The sequence below is a fragment of the Cryptomeria japonica genome, chromosome 7 (genome assembly GCF_030272615.1).
Source record: "Cryptomeria japonica chromosome 7, Sugi_1.0, whole genome shotgun sequence".
NCBI lineage: Eukaryota > Viridiplantae > Streptophyta > Pinopsida > Cupressales > Cupressaceae > Cryptomeria > Cryptomeria japonica.
Window position 1 is genome coordinate 362,631,242 of NC_081411.1, and position 17,601 is coordinate 362,648,842.

Below are 17,601 nucleotides of genomic sequence, written 5' to 3' on the forward strand. Positions count from 1 at the left end.
AACATGTAATGCTTGACCAATGATAAAATTGTATTGCTTGGACACATGTCCTCTCTAGAAAAATCGACCAATGGATAGCCGGGGTAGGTACATCGGAGTTTGTGCCACCTTCCATGAGTTAGGTACATTGAATCTGGACATGCTGAGGTGGACCACATTGACTGGAGAAGTGATGACTAGGATGCCACCTCGTCTGACACTTGTAACTTGGTAAATATTCAACTTGATGTTGTTGAGAAGCTAGCTTTAATTAGTTCATCTGGAACTATTTGCTTCTTCAACGAACCCTTGTTTTGACTTCTTGTGTCCTTGATTTGTAGGATGATTGATGTACCTCGCCTTGGAATACAGGATTGGAGAAGTTGCCCTTGATGATGTTAGTCCAAAGAAGGTCGTCCTTGTCGATGCTAGGCTGGAGCGAAGAAGGTCGTCCTTGTCCTTGCTTGATCGCTCTTGATCTGGCTTGATTTTCCTTGAGGAGAGTCTTTCGACTTGTAGATCTTTCGAGCTTGGAGTCGCCATCTTGATACCTACACAACATTTCAAAATTAGTAATATATCTTGAAATCTAAAAATTAAACTTTAAAAGGAAGATTCAAGATTTTAATTAGGAAACCTTATGATAAATCTTTGAATTATCATTTCCTAATTAACTACGCAATACTTAGACTTTTCTAAAAAAATGTCTAAAAAAAAAAATCCAACCTTGAATAAGGGTGTCAAGATGATTTTGCCATACCTCCTCTTGAGAATTAACTCTAAAAAATAGATGAATTTTGCTAGGCAAAGTGTAGATCAAAGCTCTCCCTTGGATAAAATGCACCTCCTTTAGCTTGGAAAAGAACTCCACCTTCCTCTTCAAAAATCTGGAAATTCGCCTTCAAATACCTTCAAAACATCTAGAATTTATCCTCCAATCTAGCAAGAAATACGCCTCTCCAATAGCCTTCAAGATGAATTTTGCCCTCCTTAGTCTCCACACTTGGTAGAAACTGTCTCCACGCGCTCCTTCCTTGCTCCTCAAATCGCACTTGAAGTAATGAATGAATGATTTGAATTGTGAAACAACACCTCCAATATATAGAGCGCTCACCATTTCATCTCCCCATAGGCCGACTTCAAAAATAGGCCAAAAATAAACAAAAGATTAAATAAAAGGAGAGGCCGACTTAACCAAAATATTAAATAATACCCCAAGCGCTCCAATTTTATTTTATTTTTTAAAATAATAATAATTAATTTTAAATGCCTTTATAATTAAAAAATTCGATTTTTTTAGGCTCAAAATTAATTATTAAATACCATGCGATTTTATTAAATGCCAAAAATATTTCAAGGTTTTATCGAATCTGGCATTTAATGTAATTTGAAGGATATTTGGCGCCCAATCATAAAAAATAATGGCTATTAACAAGATCGCTCTGGTCCCTTGGTGAGGGACAGGAGCGATCTCATTCTAGACCTCACACTTCTTGTTTTTTCACGTTCAAAATCTCTTCCTGGACGTCCAAAATGGGATTCTCATTCGTAACTTTGAGTTCAATTTATCCAATTTTTGGAATGAATGCTCCTTAGAACCATTTTCGCCCTGGTCCCTTGGAGAGGGAGAGGAGCGATTTTATCTTTTTGTCCTTGGTCCTTGTCTTTTTAATTGCCAAATCAAGTTTGGAGGTAAGCAATAATCTTCGTTGTTTGCTCTATGCATGTTAACTCGCCTTCTCAAGACAAAAATATCCCTCCCAAAGATTATCGCCTTGGTCCTCCAGTGAAGGACAGGAGCGATTTTTATATTCAAGCCTAAAATTGTTTGAGTCTTGGGGTCAATTCCTTGTTTATCATCTTCGAAAGACATTTCTTACTTTGTACAACCCTTGCCTAGACATGGTTTTGGAAGGAAATGATTGATTTGAAGAATATCGCCTTGGTCCTTGAGTGAAGGATAGGAGCGCCATTTAGTTGATTGTGCAAATTCTTGATCTCCTCGTCCTTGAATTACCTTTAAGGCACAAAACATGCTTTCTCCATTTTATCTTAAGTCGTGAAAATGAGAAATGGTATTTCAATCGTTAGGCACTTAGGCGTTTTGAAGATTTCGCTCTAGTCCCTTGGAGAGGGACAGGAGCGCCCTAGCCAATTTTCATCGAAATTCGTGGTCCTTGTAACTCCTTTCCACCTCGAGGCATTTTAAACATCATTTCAAATTCGCGCCTTGGCTTAGATTTGTCCAAACTTGGCGAGAAGGACTGGATATTAAGTTTTTCGCCTTGGTCCCTTGGAGAGGGACAGGAGCTATTTTGCAAATCCAAGCTTATCCGTCCTTTGTTAGCCTTCCAAATTATATTCAATGGATAAATCATGTTTTCCTTGGTCTCTTCAAATCATAAAATTGTCTTGATCCTGCAAGAACAGTGCAAATTTGAAATTCAAGCTCCGGTCCTTCAGTGAGGGACGGGAGCACTTTTGCAATTACAAGCCAATTCGTCCTTTGCTAGCTTCGAAAATTATCTTCAACGGATTGATTGTGTCTTCCTCCACCCACCTCAAACGCGAAACTTGCTTTCCTTTTGCCAAAAACTTGCCTTGAGGGAAAATCGCTCTGGTCCCTTGGAGAGGGACAGGAGCGCCCTTTGAAAATAGCCCTGGTCCCTTGGTGAGGGACAGGAGCGAACTTGTCATTTAGGTTGGTTTTCTCCTTTGTGGCCCACTTAAATTATATTCAACGGACAGAGCACACTCCCCTTGGCCTCTTCCAATCGCAAAATTATTTAAGTCTTGTGAGGATAATGCAAATTTGGGATTCAAGCTCCGGTCCTTCAGTGAGGGACAGGAGCGAATTTTGCTCTCTAGGCCAAATCGTTACAATTTTCATCAAAAAATGTCTTGGCTAAGGAAGATATCATCTTACTTCATGCTATGAATAAAAGTTAATGTCCAAAAAAGGTCTAAAATTGTGCATATAAAGAAAAGCGCTCTGGTCCTTCAGTGAGGGACAGGAGCGAATTTGACCTTCTAGGCAAAAACTTCATCATTTCATTGTTTTTGATCAAGTGTGGATGCTCTATCATGCTCATTTCGTCCTTCACCATGCCTTTGATGTCTCAATTCGTCCAAACAAGGTCAGGAATGACTCCACTAAGCTTTTTCGCTCTGGACCCTTGGTGAGGGACATGAGCGATTCGCCTTGGATCCTTGGAGAGGGACAGGAGCGCTTTTTGCTCTGGATCCTCAGTGAAGGACAGGAGCGAAATTTGACTTTTTGAACTCTCAATCAGGACAATTTTAATGGAATATAACATTTCCTTCTATGTTTCTTCTTTCTTATACTTTAAGTTATATTCCATATATACTTTCAGGATGTTTGAGAGTGGTTTCAGACCTCCAGGAGTTATATTGCAAAATCTAGTTTTTTGAGGTTTTTCAGTTTCTAGACTTAGTCAAATTCAGGATCAGGACATTCCAGACTTAGCCAAATTTCAGGATATTCCAAACTTAGCCAAATTTCAGGATCAGGACCTCACTCAAGCCGGACTTGCTTATCCATGTGATCCCCCGGGCGACACTCAAAATGCAAAGGCTAATTGACAAAACCCTAAAAAACCTAAAAAGACAAACCCTAAAAAGCAAAAAAAAGCAGGGGTCCCCATTTGCAATGGGGCAATGTGTGAAAACGTCACAACAGAGGGCAATATTGATTTATTATGATTTAGAAGCATTTTCAGATCAAAATCTGTGTATCATCACTTTTACATCTGCATATAAAAGGTGGAATAAAATCTCCAAACATGTGACTTAGACCTTGGAGCACTTCAAAACCAAATATGGGAATGAAAGATAGAATCACCATTTTATCATCGTTTTGAAGATATACCAAATTGTAGGTTTTTAAAATCTATCCATGTGTGTTTAATACCATCCTTGTTTATTTTGCAGGTGACAAAGGATGAAGATACGAACTGCAAACAACATCAAGAATAATTCAAGAGCATGGAGGAAGATTCAATGAATTGCAAAGATGAAAGACTTGGATTCAATAAGAGGACAATATCAAAACAAGGTTTGCGCTATAAAGAGGTGATTAAGTAAGGAATCAAAGACAGTTCAACATCAAGATCAAGTTCGAGACTTGCAATGTAAAGATTAGAGTCAAGGTTTTGGAGCATGAAAAGGATAACTTACATGACAAAGAAATGTTTTACAAGCTTGAATTCCCTTCGGGAATCCAAGAATCAAAGCTAGTACATTGAGGAGTCTAATCCCACTAGGTGCACAATTCAAATGTATTATGAACAAGGGAGGATCCATCAAGGTCATCACATAGTCTACATCAAACATGATCAAGGAAGTAGATAGTTTCAGAAGAGTTAATCAAAGTTTGTTAGATCATGACAATGCTTCTCATCATCACCACATTGAGCACACTGGATAATGTTGAGTATCAAGAGATATTGCTCAACACTTTTTCAAGTTTCATGACGATGAATCAAGTCTACACGAACAAGTACATTGAGGTGGCGTCCTAGTCATCATTCCAACAAATAGAAAGTTCCACATCAGCATGTCTTGATTCAATGAACCAAGCTCATCATATGGAGACACAAACTTCGAGATACCTACCCCAATTTTCTATTGGTTCACATTTAGTATTGAACTTGAATGTAATTATTTCATTGGCTAAGAGGAGTTTGTTGTAACAAACCCTAATTAGGGTTTTGTTGTAAAATCTTGGCCATTGGTGGGGTTTAATCCTGGCCATTCATTGTAAAATGAGTTCTCTATATAATGCTCAAGCTCTTCTTTTGTAAAGGTTAATAGAGAGAGAAATATAATAAAGAATAATTAGTAGTTTAGTAGCAAATAGCAGCTAGAGTAGATCAGGAGGAGAAGGCATAAATTGTTGCCTAAGTTGTAAATAAATTTCCTTTACATTGAAGTTATGGTGGAATGTGTTGTTTCTTTTACACTTGCATGATTTCTTGTTGGATATTCGTGTTAGCTAATGATAATTAGATGGATGAAAGAACGTTGTGTATGATTTATGGTGAAACTTCTACTCCATACCACTAGCCTCTTGCTGATTGTAAGTGCGCCTTGCGTGGTCAACTGGAATTCTTAATGAGCTTAACTTCTATTTCTATTCACACTTTGATATGCATTGCCTTGAATGGTATCCTTGTTGTCGATAGTGATTTGAACATCATGTGCTTACCTTAGAAGATCGCACTAAGCTTTGTGGAATTGTTGCTTCACATGTCAAAGCAAGGCTTAGTTGATAACACCAAATATTGTCCATCGTTCCTACAGTTTTAGACTTCCTAAACCCCATGCCTTTTGTTCTTTCTTATTTTCCAAGCAAGTAGTTAGGATCTAAGTTCCAACGATTCAAGCATTCAACAATTCAACATAAGTCCCCTTTGTGATTCCAACATAATCACATCAAACGAACAAGCTTATCCATATGTTGTGACCTGACATTTATGAACCTTGGAGTTGTCTCAAGTGATCCTTAAGCTAATCTTCAACATTTGAGTAACTTTGTTCAAGAGAGGATAAGATACTTTTGGGTATTTTATTCTGTGTTACACTGTGCATAAAAAACACATCAACAAGACCATCCCTCGAATGTGAAACTGGTGATTAGTTGAGGATTTTTGTCCTCAATCAATCCTTGGAAGAACTTTCCGTTCAATCCAACATCTTGTTATGTGTACTCTTTTGCATAAACCAAATTAGAGCACAAGATCCCATTTTACAGAGTTGGAGGGAAATAAAGAGCAATAGCAAACTCAAAATAGTTCATTTTCCCTTAAATGTCCTTTTGACAATTTAAAATTAACATATGTCCAAGTCCCCCTTCCCTAAAGTAGAATAATAAAACATTGATATCAAACTTTTGTGCATATTTTAATATTTTGGATCAAATTGTGGAAAGTATCGCGAAGGCACTAGAAACTGAAATTGATCATGCCATGAAGTAATTGAAGGTAAGAAATGATGCCAAGTACTATAATGAGAACTTACTAAAATAGGCATGCCTTCCAAGAAGTGTGGAGAATAGGTCAAGGGCTTGAAAACGCTTCAAAAAACGTCATGACAATCTTGGATACCAATTGAGCTCAACAAGACCACCGAACGCCAATAGAAATCGAAACTGAGCTCTCTAGGAACATTGGAGTTCCCTTGCCACCATTGAATAGCCTGCAAGAATTTAGGAATGGGCTAACGACCACACCTGCTAACTAGCTTGAGAAGGGGACATTACACACATCACACTTTGGCATTCATTACACATTAAAAGATTCTTAGATTGTGGGCTTCATTAACTCATATTGGGTTGGTAATGTTGATGATTGGAAGTCTACTTTGAATTTGTCTTTTGCCTTGGTTAGGGTCCAATTGCATGGTCATGCAAGAAGTAGGCAACTATTGCATTATCATTGATAAAGGTTGAGCATCAAGATAAAGTTTAGGCTAATCAAGAGGTTCTTTGGCTTTGATAGATGATGATTGGGTTTGGATCTCCTCGCAATCATCCCACTACTCTTTGGTGTGATAATCATAGTGCTATTCACATCTCACACAACCTAGTGGAGCATTAGCATACTAAGCATATCGAGTTCCACATGCACTTCATTAGACAACTTATCTAGGATGGTGTTCTCAGCTTGGAGTACTTGCCTACTTAGGAGTAAGTTGCAAATATCTTTAGTGAATCTTTGACATCACCTTGTTATCTTCAATTGTCCTTGGGGTGAAGGAAGTTGTCCTTGGGGGCTCTTTTAGAGTCCTTTCTTCACTTCTCATGTTTTCTTTGCATCTTTTCTCTCTTTTGGAGAGGAGTTTTTCCCCACAAGGTTTTTCTATTTTTCTTCATTTGTGAGAGATTGTTTTTGTACATGGGTACCTAATCAGGCCTTGTTGCAAGACCATCCTTGCATCGGTTTGTTCCTCCTTAAGTTGCACTTAAGGGAGGGGGGTGCTGGTGTGAAAAGAGTTATTCCCTAACTGGTTTCTTTCTTGGACCTATTCACACCTAGTTCTTAAATTAATTTAGGTAGCTTCTAGAGTACACATGGTATACTTATCTCTTTTTGTCTCATTGCATATGATTGTGAGACATATCTTAATCCTATGCCTAGGTCTCACCTTACCTTTTTAAGCAAGTCTTCTCTTGTACATTATGCATCTTATGAATGTTATATTCATGCTTGTATTCTTGAATGGTAGAATAACATCTTTTGTTGCTTCTCTCTTGTGTGTGAACAGTTGTTTGGTGTTCTAGATTTGCTAATATTGGTTGGCTACTTAAACATTTAGCATTATTTTCCTTAAAAATTTACCTTAAATTTTTATGCACCAAATGGGGTAGTCAAACCAATGTTGGAAAAAGGGGAAGCCCCCTCCAAGTCCCCAAGTCCTTGGGGCATTTAGGATTGTTGAACAAAAGTTGTCATTGATGTCAAAGTTTTGGACTGAAGTTGTCTTTGATGAAGAAGGAGATTGTTGCAGCTCTGCTGCTTACTTCTGATGTATCTGGATAGTTAGAGAATTGTGTTACTGTCATTGTCATGTTAGTGCATTTTGAGTTGTGACTGATTTATGGAGTCCCATTGATGGATATAACTACATAATTGATCAAGCCTTGTTTGTATTATCACGAGGCATTCTGTTTTGTTGATTGAATTTTGTTTTGGAAAGTTGGTTGCAGTTACATAGTCTATGCTTGCTCTAGTAACTTTCATATTGCCTTTGATGAAGAATTATGACTTGTGGTTTGGAAGGAGACACATGTTCTATCTACATCTTGTGTTTTTAGATTGTGGAAGACAGTGTTTGGTTCACCAGTTTGTTATTATGTTGTTGACAGACTTGGTTCATGTTTTGAAATGATGTGATAGTTGATTTGAGTGTGGGCTGTCAGAAATTAAGGGTAGATTCTCCCTATGATCAGTTTGATCCTCGGCTAGATCCTCATGACAAATACTAAAAGCTAAGGACCAATACTAAAAGCTTGAGATTAGTGATAAGGTGTTTGTGTGATAAATCAATAGAAATTATTCTTACAAAGCTAAGGACCAATACTAAAAGCTTGAGATTGGTGATAAGGTGGTTGTGTGATAAATCAATAGAAATTATTCTTGAGGGGTTTCCTAATATGCCAAATATTTCAATCTATGTTTGGATGGTGGCTTTTAATTAATTAGACTGACAAAATATCGTACCAAATCTCTCTTTTTTTGATAAACAAGTATTGTATTAGTATTTGGAAAATGTACAAATATCTATTGGTAAAATAAGATTAGCTTTGTTGAGACAAAGAGCAGTAGATATAAGAAGGGTGACTTTCCTCATTTAGAGTATAAGGTTGCCAAGGGTTGAGAGTCATGTTTTCTTGTACTTGAATCCATGTCCAATTGTTTCCATGCATAGATGGGGTGTTGTAGCTTTCTCCTTTGTATGCTTGATGCTTTGGAGGAAGATTTGCCTTAGCTTGTTCTGGGATGATTTCCATTAATAATCAATGGGCGTTCCTTGTTCATGATTCTTAATAAGGATATTCAGCTTATGTTTGTATTTTGTAATCATTCATGTCTCTATGTGCTCCTATTACTTTCACACAATTAAAAGCATAAAAAAAGGCTGGTTTCCATGAAAGGGTAATGATTGTGGGCATCTTTTTGCTGCTTGCTTAAAATATGAATAGCACCAAAGATCTCTTGGGAACTACTAACATTTTACTGTTCACAAGAGTAAGCATGTTCTTCAAGTTGTAAGAAAACAAAAGAATAGGAGAGTTGAGAACCCTATTGTTCACCTCTTTTCAAGCTTGCAGGCATTTTTGGATGCCATTGCAGCAACTACTATTTCATTCTAGAGTTAAGGGTCCGTCCTTACAAGAAGTGCAGTGCAAATTATAAGTGGTAACATAATAAGATGGGAAACCAAAAGTAGCTCTTGTGTGGAAGGTTACAACATTTAAAGACCTCAATGGTACTTGCATAAACTTCAAGAAAAAAAAAAGAAAGCTTGTTGAATTTTAGTTGGATTGGATTGGATTATGTAGGTACCAGTTTGTTCTTTTGTTGTAGAAGTGATATGATCAACATGTAGTTTTTTGAAGTAAATCTCATAATTGTCTAATTACTTATATTCGAGGTTCTTTAACTTTCTTCGTCTCAAATTAGATGTAGTTAATAGCAATTTTACGTTTAAGGTCAAAGAGGAAGGAGTTGAAGAGGCCACAACAGATAGTAAAGGGATGAAAGAAGAAAAAGTAGGTAAGAATTGAGGTGCACAATATAGGTGACTGGGGAAGGAAAATTATCTACAAAATCATTTACAAAAGCATGAGACAAGGTTATAATGCGGTTTGGAAATTATTTTCATTTAATAATTCATTCTTGAAAGGACATATATGAACATTTAATATTTTATTCCCATAGGATGCTTTCAATGCAAGGATATGACTATATTCTTGTTGATATTCATCTAAAGGGATATGTCCAATGGACATGTCTATTAATGATGGATATCTATATATATATATTTAAATATGTATTCTAATGAATACATTAAGAGAGATTTTGAATAAATTATTACTTAGTTTGGATTTCAAATTATAATGGTCTTACTGTAGATGAGGATTTTTCGGAACTGGGTTCTGCAATACCATTTTCTTATTTTGATTTTATTGTAACATGCACTTTAGATTTGGTTCTGCTTCTACTCGGGCATCATGAGCCTTTTAGTTTTCCCTGCTAGAAGTTCAGGCATGGGTATAAGGGATCATCACCAGTTTTCTCTCAACTTCTAAAGACTCCCTGTTTGGGCTTTGGGACATGTTCTAAGGGATGTCTCTTGCTTATTGCTTGAATTCTGCAACGTAGACTCCTTAATATATGACATTTTCCTACAGAAATTATGAGATACTGCCAGTTCTTCCATCTATATTTTTGATTCTACCTCCGCTCCAGGTGCTTATATAGACATGTGAAAGCACTATATTGAAGCCATTGGCCTTCAACTTCAACATTGGCCTCCTTTTGTTCCCTCCCTTGAGTAGTCCTCCTCTCAAAAGGCTACATACAATTATTATTTACCTGATTCGGTTTACCCTCTTGAATTTTTATTTCATACTTTTGTTTTAATTTTCTAGTTCATACTTTATTTTTCAGCTCATAAGGTTCTTTTTTACTCTAGAATTTTTCAGTTGTATTTGGATATTTTATGAGCCCCATTGATCTACTTTTGTCATGCGTGGAAACTGAAACAATTCCTTTCCTTCTTTATCAATCTTTGCTAAATGAAACATCAAACACTTGATTAGAATCATCTGATTAAAATTGTTTATGCAGTAGTGGTTGAAGGTATACTTGTTATGAATCTTTTGGTTTGCAGACAGAAAATTCTTTCCAGTCCAAAGTAGAAACTGAAAGGTTTGGGCTTTCTGACATTTATTAATCCTAGCATTTCAATTGTTGATAATGCACACAGAGATAAGAGTCCTTTTTCTTGCATAATTGTTCCCTGGGAATCACGACCAAGTGGATTGTTACCAAAGATTACAGCTGAGAGGGACTGATTTTGGATAAAGAATAATCACATCAATAAATGAAAGGCATCTTTTTACAAAATTCATAACCCTTCTACATTGGGTTAGAGGGAAATATAGCATGCCTTTGATACAAAATTGGGAGATACCCATACATAGGGCCACAAGAGCATGATTCAGTAAGAGATACACAAAACCATGATGTAGCTGAAGGGAATCTAATCTAAGAGATGTTTTGGTTAGAAAGGGAAGTTGAACTGAGAGAAATGTCCATAAAGGATCCCCTTTATAGTCCAACCTTCAACATCCCATTCTTTTATGAAGAATAGCAATCACTTTGAGACTGTTGTGTCCCCAATCAACAAATTCCTCATAAAAATATCCTGCCTGGGTTCCATTCTCCACGGAAGTAGGCTTTCTACCTTTCGTGTTTTCAATTGGATCTGTATGTTTGGTGCGCATATTTTAAAGCTTTTACTCCCATGATAACTTAATATCTACAACAGCAATTTTGAAGTAGATAGTTGTTTGCTTTCTCTAGCACTTCTGTACATCTGAGCTGATGAAAACATAAAGCACAATAGTTAACTCATTTTCTCTGTAACATCCAAAAGCTTGGAATGATACTAAATATACAAAATTCTCTTTTCTTAGTATAAACAAAAAAATAAAATGTTTTTGACTTACAAAGTTTTCCCGTGTTGATAATTTCTAAGCTGGATTTGTAATATATTTTTGATTTGAGTGAACAGTAAAAATTCCTAAAATTAATACTTTTATTGTTAATGGTTTGTAATGGTTTGTTTGATTTCTTCTAGTGTTCTCTTTAAAGTATGTTTGCCTAGTATTTTTAGTTATATTTTGTAACTGTTCACTAGAAAAAAATTATCAATTAGAATAAGTCCTTATATTAAATATCCTTGTTATATATATTGCACGTCTTTGTTCACTTTTTAATTACTATTTTATAAAGCTCCAAGTTTGTCTTTTTCTGTTTTTTGCAGGTTGATTTTCTATTCCAGGAGCAGAATCTTTTGGATGGATATGATATGGTTGTAAAATTCTGTGAATGCATCTTGGAGCGTCTTTCTTATATTCGTAGACACAAGTATGGATTTTTTGGTTAGCTCATTATTTTTGTTTTTCTTTTCCCAAATTGTTGCATCTTTTTTAATGGGAGAACTCCAAATCTGGAAGGTACATGATTGATAGTGTTTTATCGTTAATCTAAATTCTAAGTGAATACAAACATTGAGCAATAAACAACAACACCATCAGATAAATAGAAGTTACATAGAATCACAAGGAAAATTGATCTAGAAGTCTAATTTTGTTATTGTGTACTAAATTGTATCAGGAACTTATTTCTGGTTTTTTATATTTTGCCTGCTTTAATAAATTGACAGGGATATGCCTCTTTAGCTCATCAAGATTGTGATCAGTTGGAGCTAATTATTTTTTTGATTAATGATTTCAAGTGGATCCTTGGCCTAAACTGGGTAATAATTGGGCCCAGCTGATGAGAGCACCAATGTTGGGGCCCATCCCCTACCTGAAACAAATAGGCAGTCCAAACCCTGCAAGTGCAAAAGCCAAGTAGGGGCATGATGCCCACAAGCACAATGGCCTAGCAAGGTTTTGAACTCGGGGGGCTGCTGTGACAGTGCCACACCTTTACCAATGAACCATACCCTTGATGGAATTCTGTTGGAGCTTAATGTATGCTGCATTAATTAAGCAATAATTGTTGATAATTTTGTATAGATTCCTCAAAACTGTCCTTGCATCCATGTATCCCCAATGCTTTTCAAAAACTTGGTGGAAAACTATGATGTATTGAAGTTTAGATCGTAGCCAGCATGTTAATTTAGCCCATAAGATCCCTCTCGGGGGAACAATGAGACTTTTTCACTTCACCTTATATATTTTTTCACTTCACCTTATATATTCTATTTGAATTTTGTACTCCATAGGTTTAGATCTCATGATCAAGCTTACTGGATGTTTTTATAAACTGGTGGAACAATATTGGAAGGTATCGGGAAAGCTAATTTTTATTGTCATTGTTGGAGCCTTGTTTCAACCTACCTCAAAATGCAAAATCTGAAGTCCTGGTGTACCTTGTTGGATGTGCCTTGTTTTAGTACACCATTTATAACAGATCTAAGAAGTCTAAGTGGGTTTCCCCTTTGTCAAAAAATTACTGTCAGTGTATCTTTTGTCATCCCTCATGTGCTTATCAATGTGTTGGATGTGGCAAGATCTCAAAAGGTCTAAGTGTGGGGGGCTGTATTGCAAATTTGTTGAACATTCGGACTTTTGGGGTTTTCCTTACTAGAGTACCATTTCCTTTTCACCCCTAATATCTAAAATCTCAAGAACTTACCTTAAATTCTTTCTTGCACTGAAGTTTGGAGTTTCCCTTCCCTAGGTACCATTTTCATGATCCCCTTGATCTTTGAAATCCTAGCCCCTTGCATTATTTCCTCTTGTGTCTGAGTTTCGGGCTCACCATCACATTGGTACGTGGTATGTCTTCCTCTTGATCCCTGAACCCTTGATCCTTTGCACGTTGCACTTGAGTTACCTGATGTGTTGGTGTTTTAGACATTTGTTTGCTAGAGTATTGTTTGTTTGGATAAGGTGTTGTACACCTTGCATAATGTTTATAATGTATTACTTTATTCTTATGTGTGTGGTGCACCTGGGGGAACCTAGATGGACGCGTATCATTGAGAGCAACACTCTTGGGGCCATTTTATGTGTTGTATTGTAACATTGGGAATTATATTTAATGTGGGTGTCACAGTGGGATAAGTATTTAATAATGGAGAAATATGTTTAATAAAGTGAAAACTTAGTACCCAATAGTAAATGAGGGGTCAATGGTATTGTATTCACATGGCTTTACTTTACCACTAGTTGTATTTTGTATGAGCTTGATTCTATAAAAGCAAGCAAATGTTGGTGGTTTGGGTTGGTTGGTTGAGTGGGCTGTCATTATTGAGTGTTTCTTAGGAGTGCATATGTGAAGCATGGCATGGGATGTGTGGATTCATGCTTGGACACATGGAGGATGCATGAGAGAAGTTTGATGTTTCAGGAGTATTCATTTTAACTCTATAAGTGCTTTGTATTGCTTTATGGCTGGAAAATATGACGGAGTATGGATGCTTTTGAAGGCTGGGTTTTTCCCTCATGAGTTTTTCCTAGGCTATATCTGGTATTATCTTGTGGCTTGTCTATTTGATCTATGCATGATAATTATTCCGTAGGCATGTATGCATCCTTTTCTCTTATGGGTTATGTAGGAAATGGAATAAATGTAACTGGGTATGAGGCATTTGTTCCTAACACTGTTTCCATGTTCCCCTTGAATCTAATCCCCGATTCTTTTACTAAATATTTCGTCAAAATTAAGGGTTTTGACTTGTTCATAATTGGGGACCTAGTATGAAGAAAGCGCAACTCTCAACTTCCCGTACGTTTTGCTTAGTTTCTATATTGGAGGTAGAATTTTGTCCATCTCTTTCCCCAAGTACCCATTCCTTATTATCTCTAACTCCCTAGCTCAAAATTCCATTGCTCTCACCATTAATGCCCAAATTTGATGCTATAAAATCCATCTAAGTTCTTGCCATGACCCACTCATTTTCACAATTAAAACTGGCTATGGAAGAAAGAAAACTTTTCAAGTTCAAATTGTTGGAGGTTTGGATTTGTTCTTATTTGGGTACCTTTTCCTTGGTTTATTGGATCCTTGACTTTCAAAATTTTCCTATGTAAACTTTTTTAGAGTCAGAGATGCAAGGGTACCTAATGTGGTATCAAGTATGGGTATCTCCTAACTCCGATCATTGACACTTTGCATTGCATTACTATATCAAGATTGCAAGTTTGGATTTGTTCTTGTTTGTGTGCCTTTTGGGGTGGATACGCTGCCTCCTTCAACTTCAAATGACCAACACCATCAAATGCCAAGTTCATGAAGGAAAGTGCAACATTTAGGAGAGAAATGGGACGAAGTTGAAGAAAATCCCAAAAGGTCCTATGTGTGGAGACCTTGTGTTCAACATTCCTAAGTATTATGTTCTTGTTGGAGTTTTGGAGTTTCTATTCTTGGCATACCTTTCAGCCAAACTTTTCCCTGTTCCTTTGCCTTTATTGGAGTTTTGGGCCTATGCATACTTGAGTATTGGTTCCTTCATTCCATCCTCCAATCCCTGATTCACTTCACTATGGTTTTCTGTTCGGATTGGAGATTTGGATTTCCCCTTACGTGAGTACCTTTTAATGAGACAAGAAGCCTCTATGATGCTTTATTGTCTTGAAGAAATATATGACATGAACATTTGTTGACCCTTTGAGCTTGATTTTGGATCATGTGATATTAAAGATTCAGGCTACAATGGTCTGGACTTATTTAGATAAATATTCAGTTTCAGTTGGTTCAGGAGTAGCCATCTTATGTGTGAGTTTCATCATAGAGTCAGATCAGAACAGGAGAGAAGAGAAAGATGTCTGATAGTGTCATACTCAATTGGGTTTGAAATGCTAATACCATTTTGGCAAGAGCCAAACATGTCATGATAGGAACAATGCTGGCAGCCATTTTAGCAGTAGGCAAAATCATCCCATGCACAACAAAATAGTAGAGTTGACACTCATTTAGGGATTTGAATTGGTTCTCTTTCCATCTCTTCACATGGAAGATGTTCTAGTCAATAAGAAGGAATCTATCAATGCTTATGGGTATACCTCGTGTATGTTTCTTGTCTTCATATATATATGTGTATGCTTCATGTGTGGTTCTACATTGGGTTGATCTTTTCAACTTTTGTTCTCATCCTTTAGCATAAGTACACACCATTGGGGTATGTGCTAGTTTATGCATGTAGGGATAGAGAGATATGAGCTCATTTGAGAATTGCATTCAAGTACAACTTATCTCCCTCCAACCCTAAATTCACTGTTAAAAACCCAATTAAACATGCATAAGCAACAATGGCAGATAAGGTTCAAAACAAAAAGGTTTGGAGCTTTCGACACAACTGCCATACATCTTTTTTCTCTTATTCCAGTGCATTTCAATCATCTCATGAGCCTAACCAAGTCAGTTTTGATAGTTACGATTTGAAACTGTCCTTTGTGTAAGAAGGTAAACTGTGGGGTCATGGGATGGGACTCTGTTCTTCTTGTATCCTGGTCTCATTTAATAAGTTACATTCTCTGTGAAACTTCTGTACTTTTATATCACTGATCTGAATCCAAGGATAATCTGAGGGATGACAAATAAAATGAGAAAACCAACTTTCTTGAGTGGGAATTTTGTTTTTTACATGCAGGGAGAGAATCAATTACACAGAAAACTACAGTTTCAATAAATAAATTTATTTTATTTAACATGAATTTTGTTGCAAAGCAGGATTTTGAGAAGGAATAAGGAATTTAGAAAATGTGGAGCTAAAGTGACTTAGGAGCAAGATGCTCATATTTATGTACACATTGTAATAAGTTAAGATAGGGAGTGTGGGAAATAAATTCTCTTCCCTTTGATATTAGGATGCCCAGAAGATGCCACTTGTTGCATGCGCCAGGTGAAAATTGTGTTGTGATGTTGGCACTATGTAGACAATGATTTGCTGGTGTGAAGTAGTTCTAACCTTCTATGTATGTTTGTGTATTTCTCTTTTTTTTCTTTGTTTCTGATCTGTGGAGATGAAGTACATAGCTTGTGGGATGTCACAAAATTGTGGAATCTTCTTGGTTTTATAGATTGCAACTAGCTTTTCCCAAAGTGGGGAAACTCTGTTTCTGCAGAGCTCTTGAACTGTGACAAGCGGCCTCTACAGTACTTTATTATATTGAAGAAATATATGCCACCAAAGTTTATAGACCCTTTGAACTTGATTTGGGATCACATGATCAGAGGTTTAGGGATTCAAAGCACTCTCTCCAAATCTTAATTTCACTGCAGAAATATCATTTCGTATGCATAAGTGAGAAAATGGACAGCAGTGGCAAGGCAGCAAAAAATGGACTTAAAAGATTGCATGGAAGAAACTGTTATGTATACCATAAAAGACTATCCATACATTAGGATCACCAAGGTTTGAGTGTTGATCCAGTTGTTTTACAATATATATGTTAAAATATATACTGTAGCAAATGATATGGGATGTTTCGGGGCTGATAAAAGAACAGCTGTTTACTATTGATTTTGAATGCATGGTGTTAAAATGTGAAATGGTGTCCTGTCACCTTTCGTGCAACTAAAATAAGCCTTGTCTGGCAACTTTCTAATTTTGGACTGTAACAAGCACATGAAAAAAGCAACTGACATAGAGATTGTGCATGAATTTGTGGGGGGGAACTTGAAATAAATACACTAGGTTCTTTTGTTATTTCTACTAGTGTCTGAACTTTCTCTTTTCTTTTCTTTTTATTTGTCCATTCAGCTTTCATACTGCTTTATATTATGTTAGTTATATACAAATATCATAGATTTATGAATGCATATGGTGTATCAATTCTTAAATTGGAAAGGTTGTAGTTTACTACAAGTGGCTGGCTACCATTTCAAGCTGTGATGATTAGAATGGAAAATTCAATATGCACTTACAAACCCAATCAAAATTTCCAGGGATCGCCCTCAAGATATCAATGAAGCAGTATCAAGCTTGATTTATGCTTCTGCAAGGTGTGCTGATTTACCGGAGTTGTTGCGTTTGCGTAGTCTTTTTGCAAAGAGATATGGATATGAATTTGCCTCTGCTGCAGTGTATCTACATCACAATTCTTGTGTAAATCAACAGGTGCAATTTCATAATCTTGTGGTGCGATTATCTCTTGTTGTGTCTGCAATGTTGTATCTGAAACTACTTTATGCTTTTCTTTGCTTGTAGATTATTGAGCAACTGCCTGATAGATTGCCAGACATTGATTCTAAGTTGAAGTTACTGAAAGGTATAGCAGTTGAGTTCAACCTCCAGTGGGACTCCTCAAATATTGAAGCAGACTTTGGCGAGCCCACCAAAGATTCATTGGTATAT

General features: G+C 36.6%; 1 protein-coding gene across 6 annotated transcripts in view; it reads left to right on the plus strand.

Annotated features, from left to right (window-relative positions):
* LOC131040010 (uncharacterized) overlaps positions 1 to 17,601 on the plus strand; it is a 33,167-nt gene that overhangs the window by 11,336 nt on the left and 4,230 nt on the right. For all 6 annotated transcript variants that reach the window (XM_057972879.2, XM_057972881.2, XM_057972880.2 and 3 more), the window contains 3 exons: positions 11,554 to 11,657; positions 17,193 to 17,364; positions 17,455 to 17,595. In XM_057972879.2, the coding sequence (XP_057828862.2) occupies positions 11,554 to 11,657; positions 17,193 to 17,364; positions 17,455 to 17,595 (417 nt within the window). The remainder of the gene's footprint in view (positions 1 to 11,553; positions 11,658 to 17,192; positions 17,365 to 17,454; positions 17,596 to 17,601) is intronic.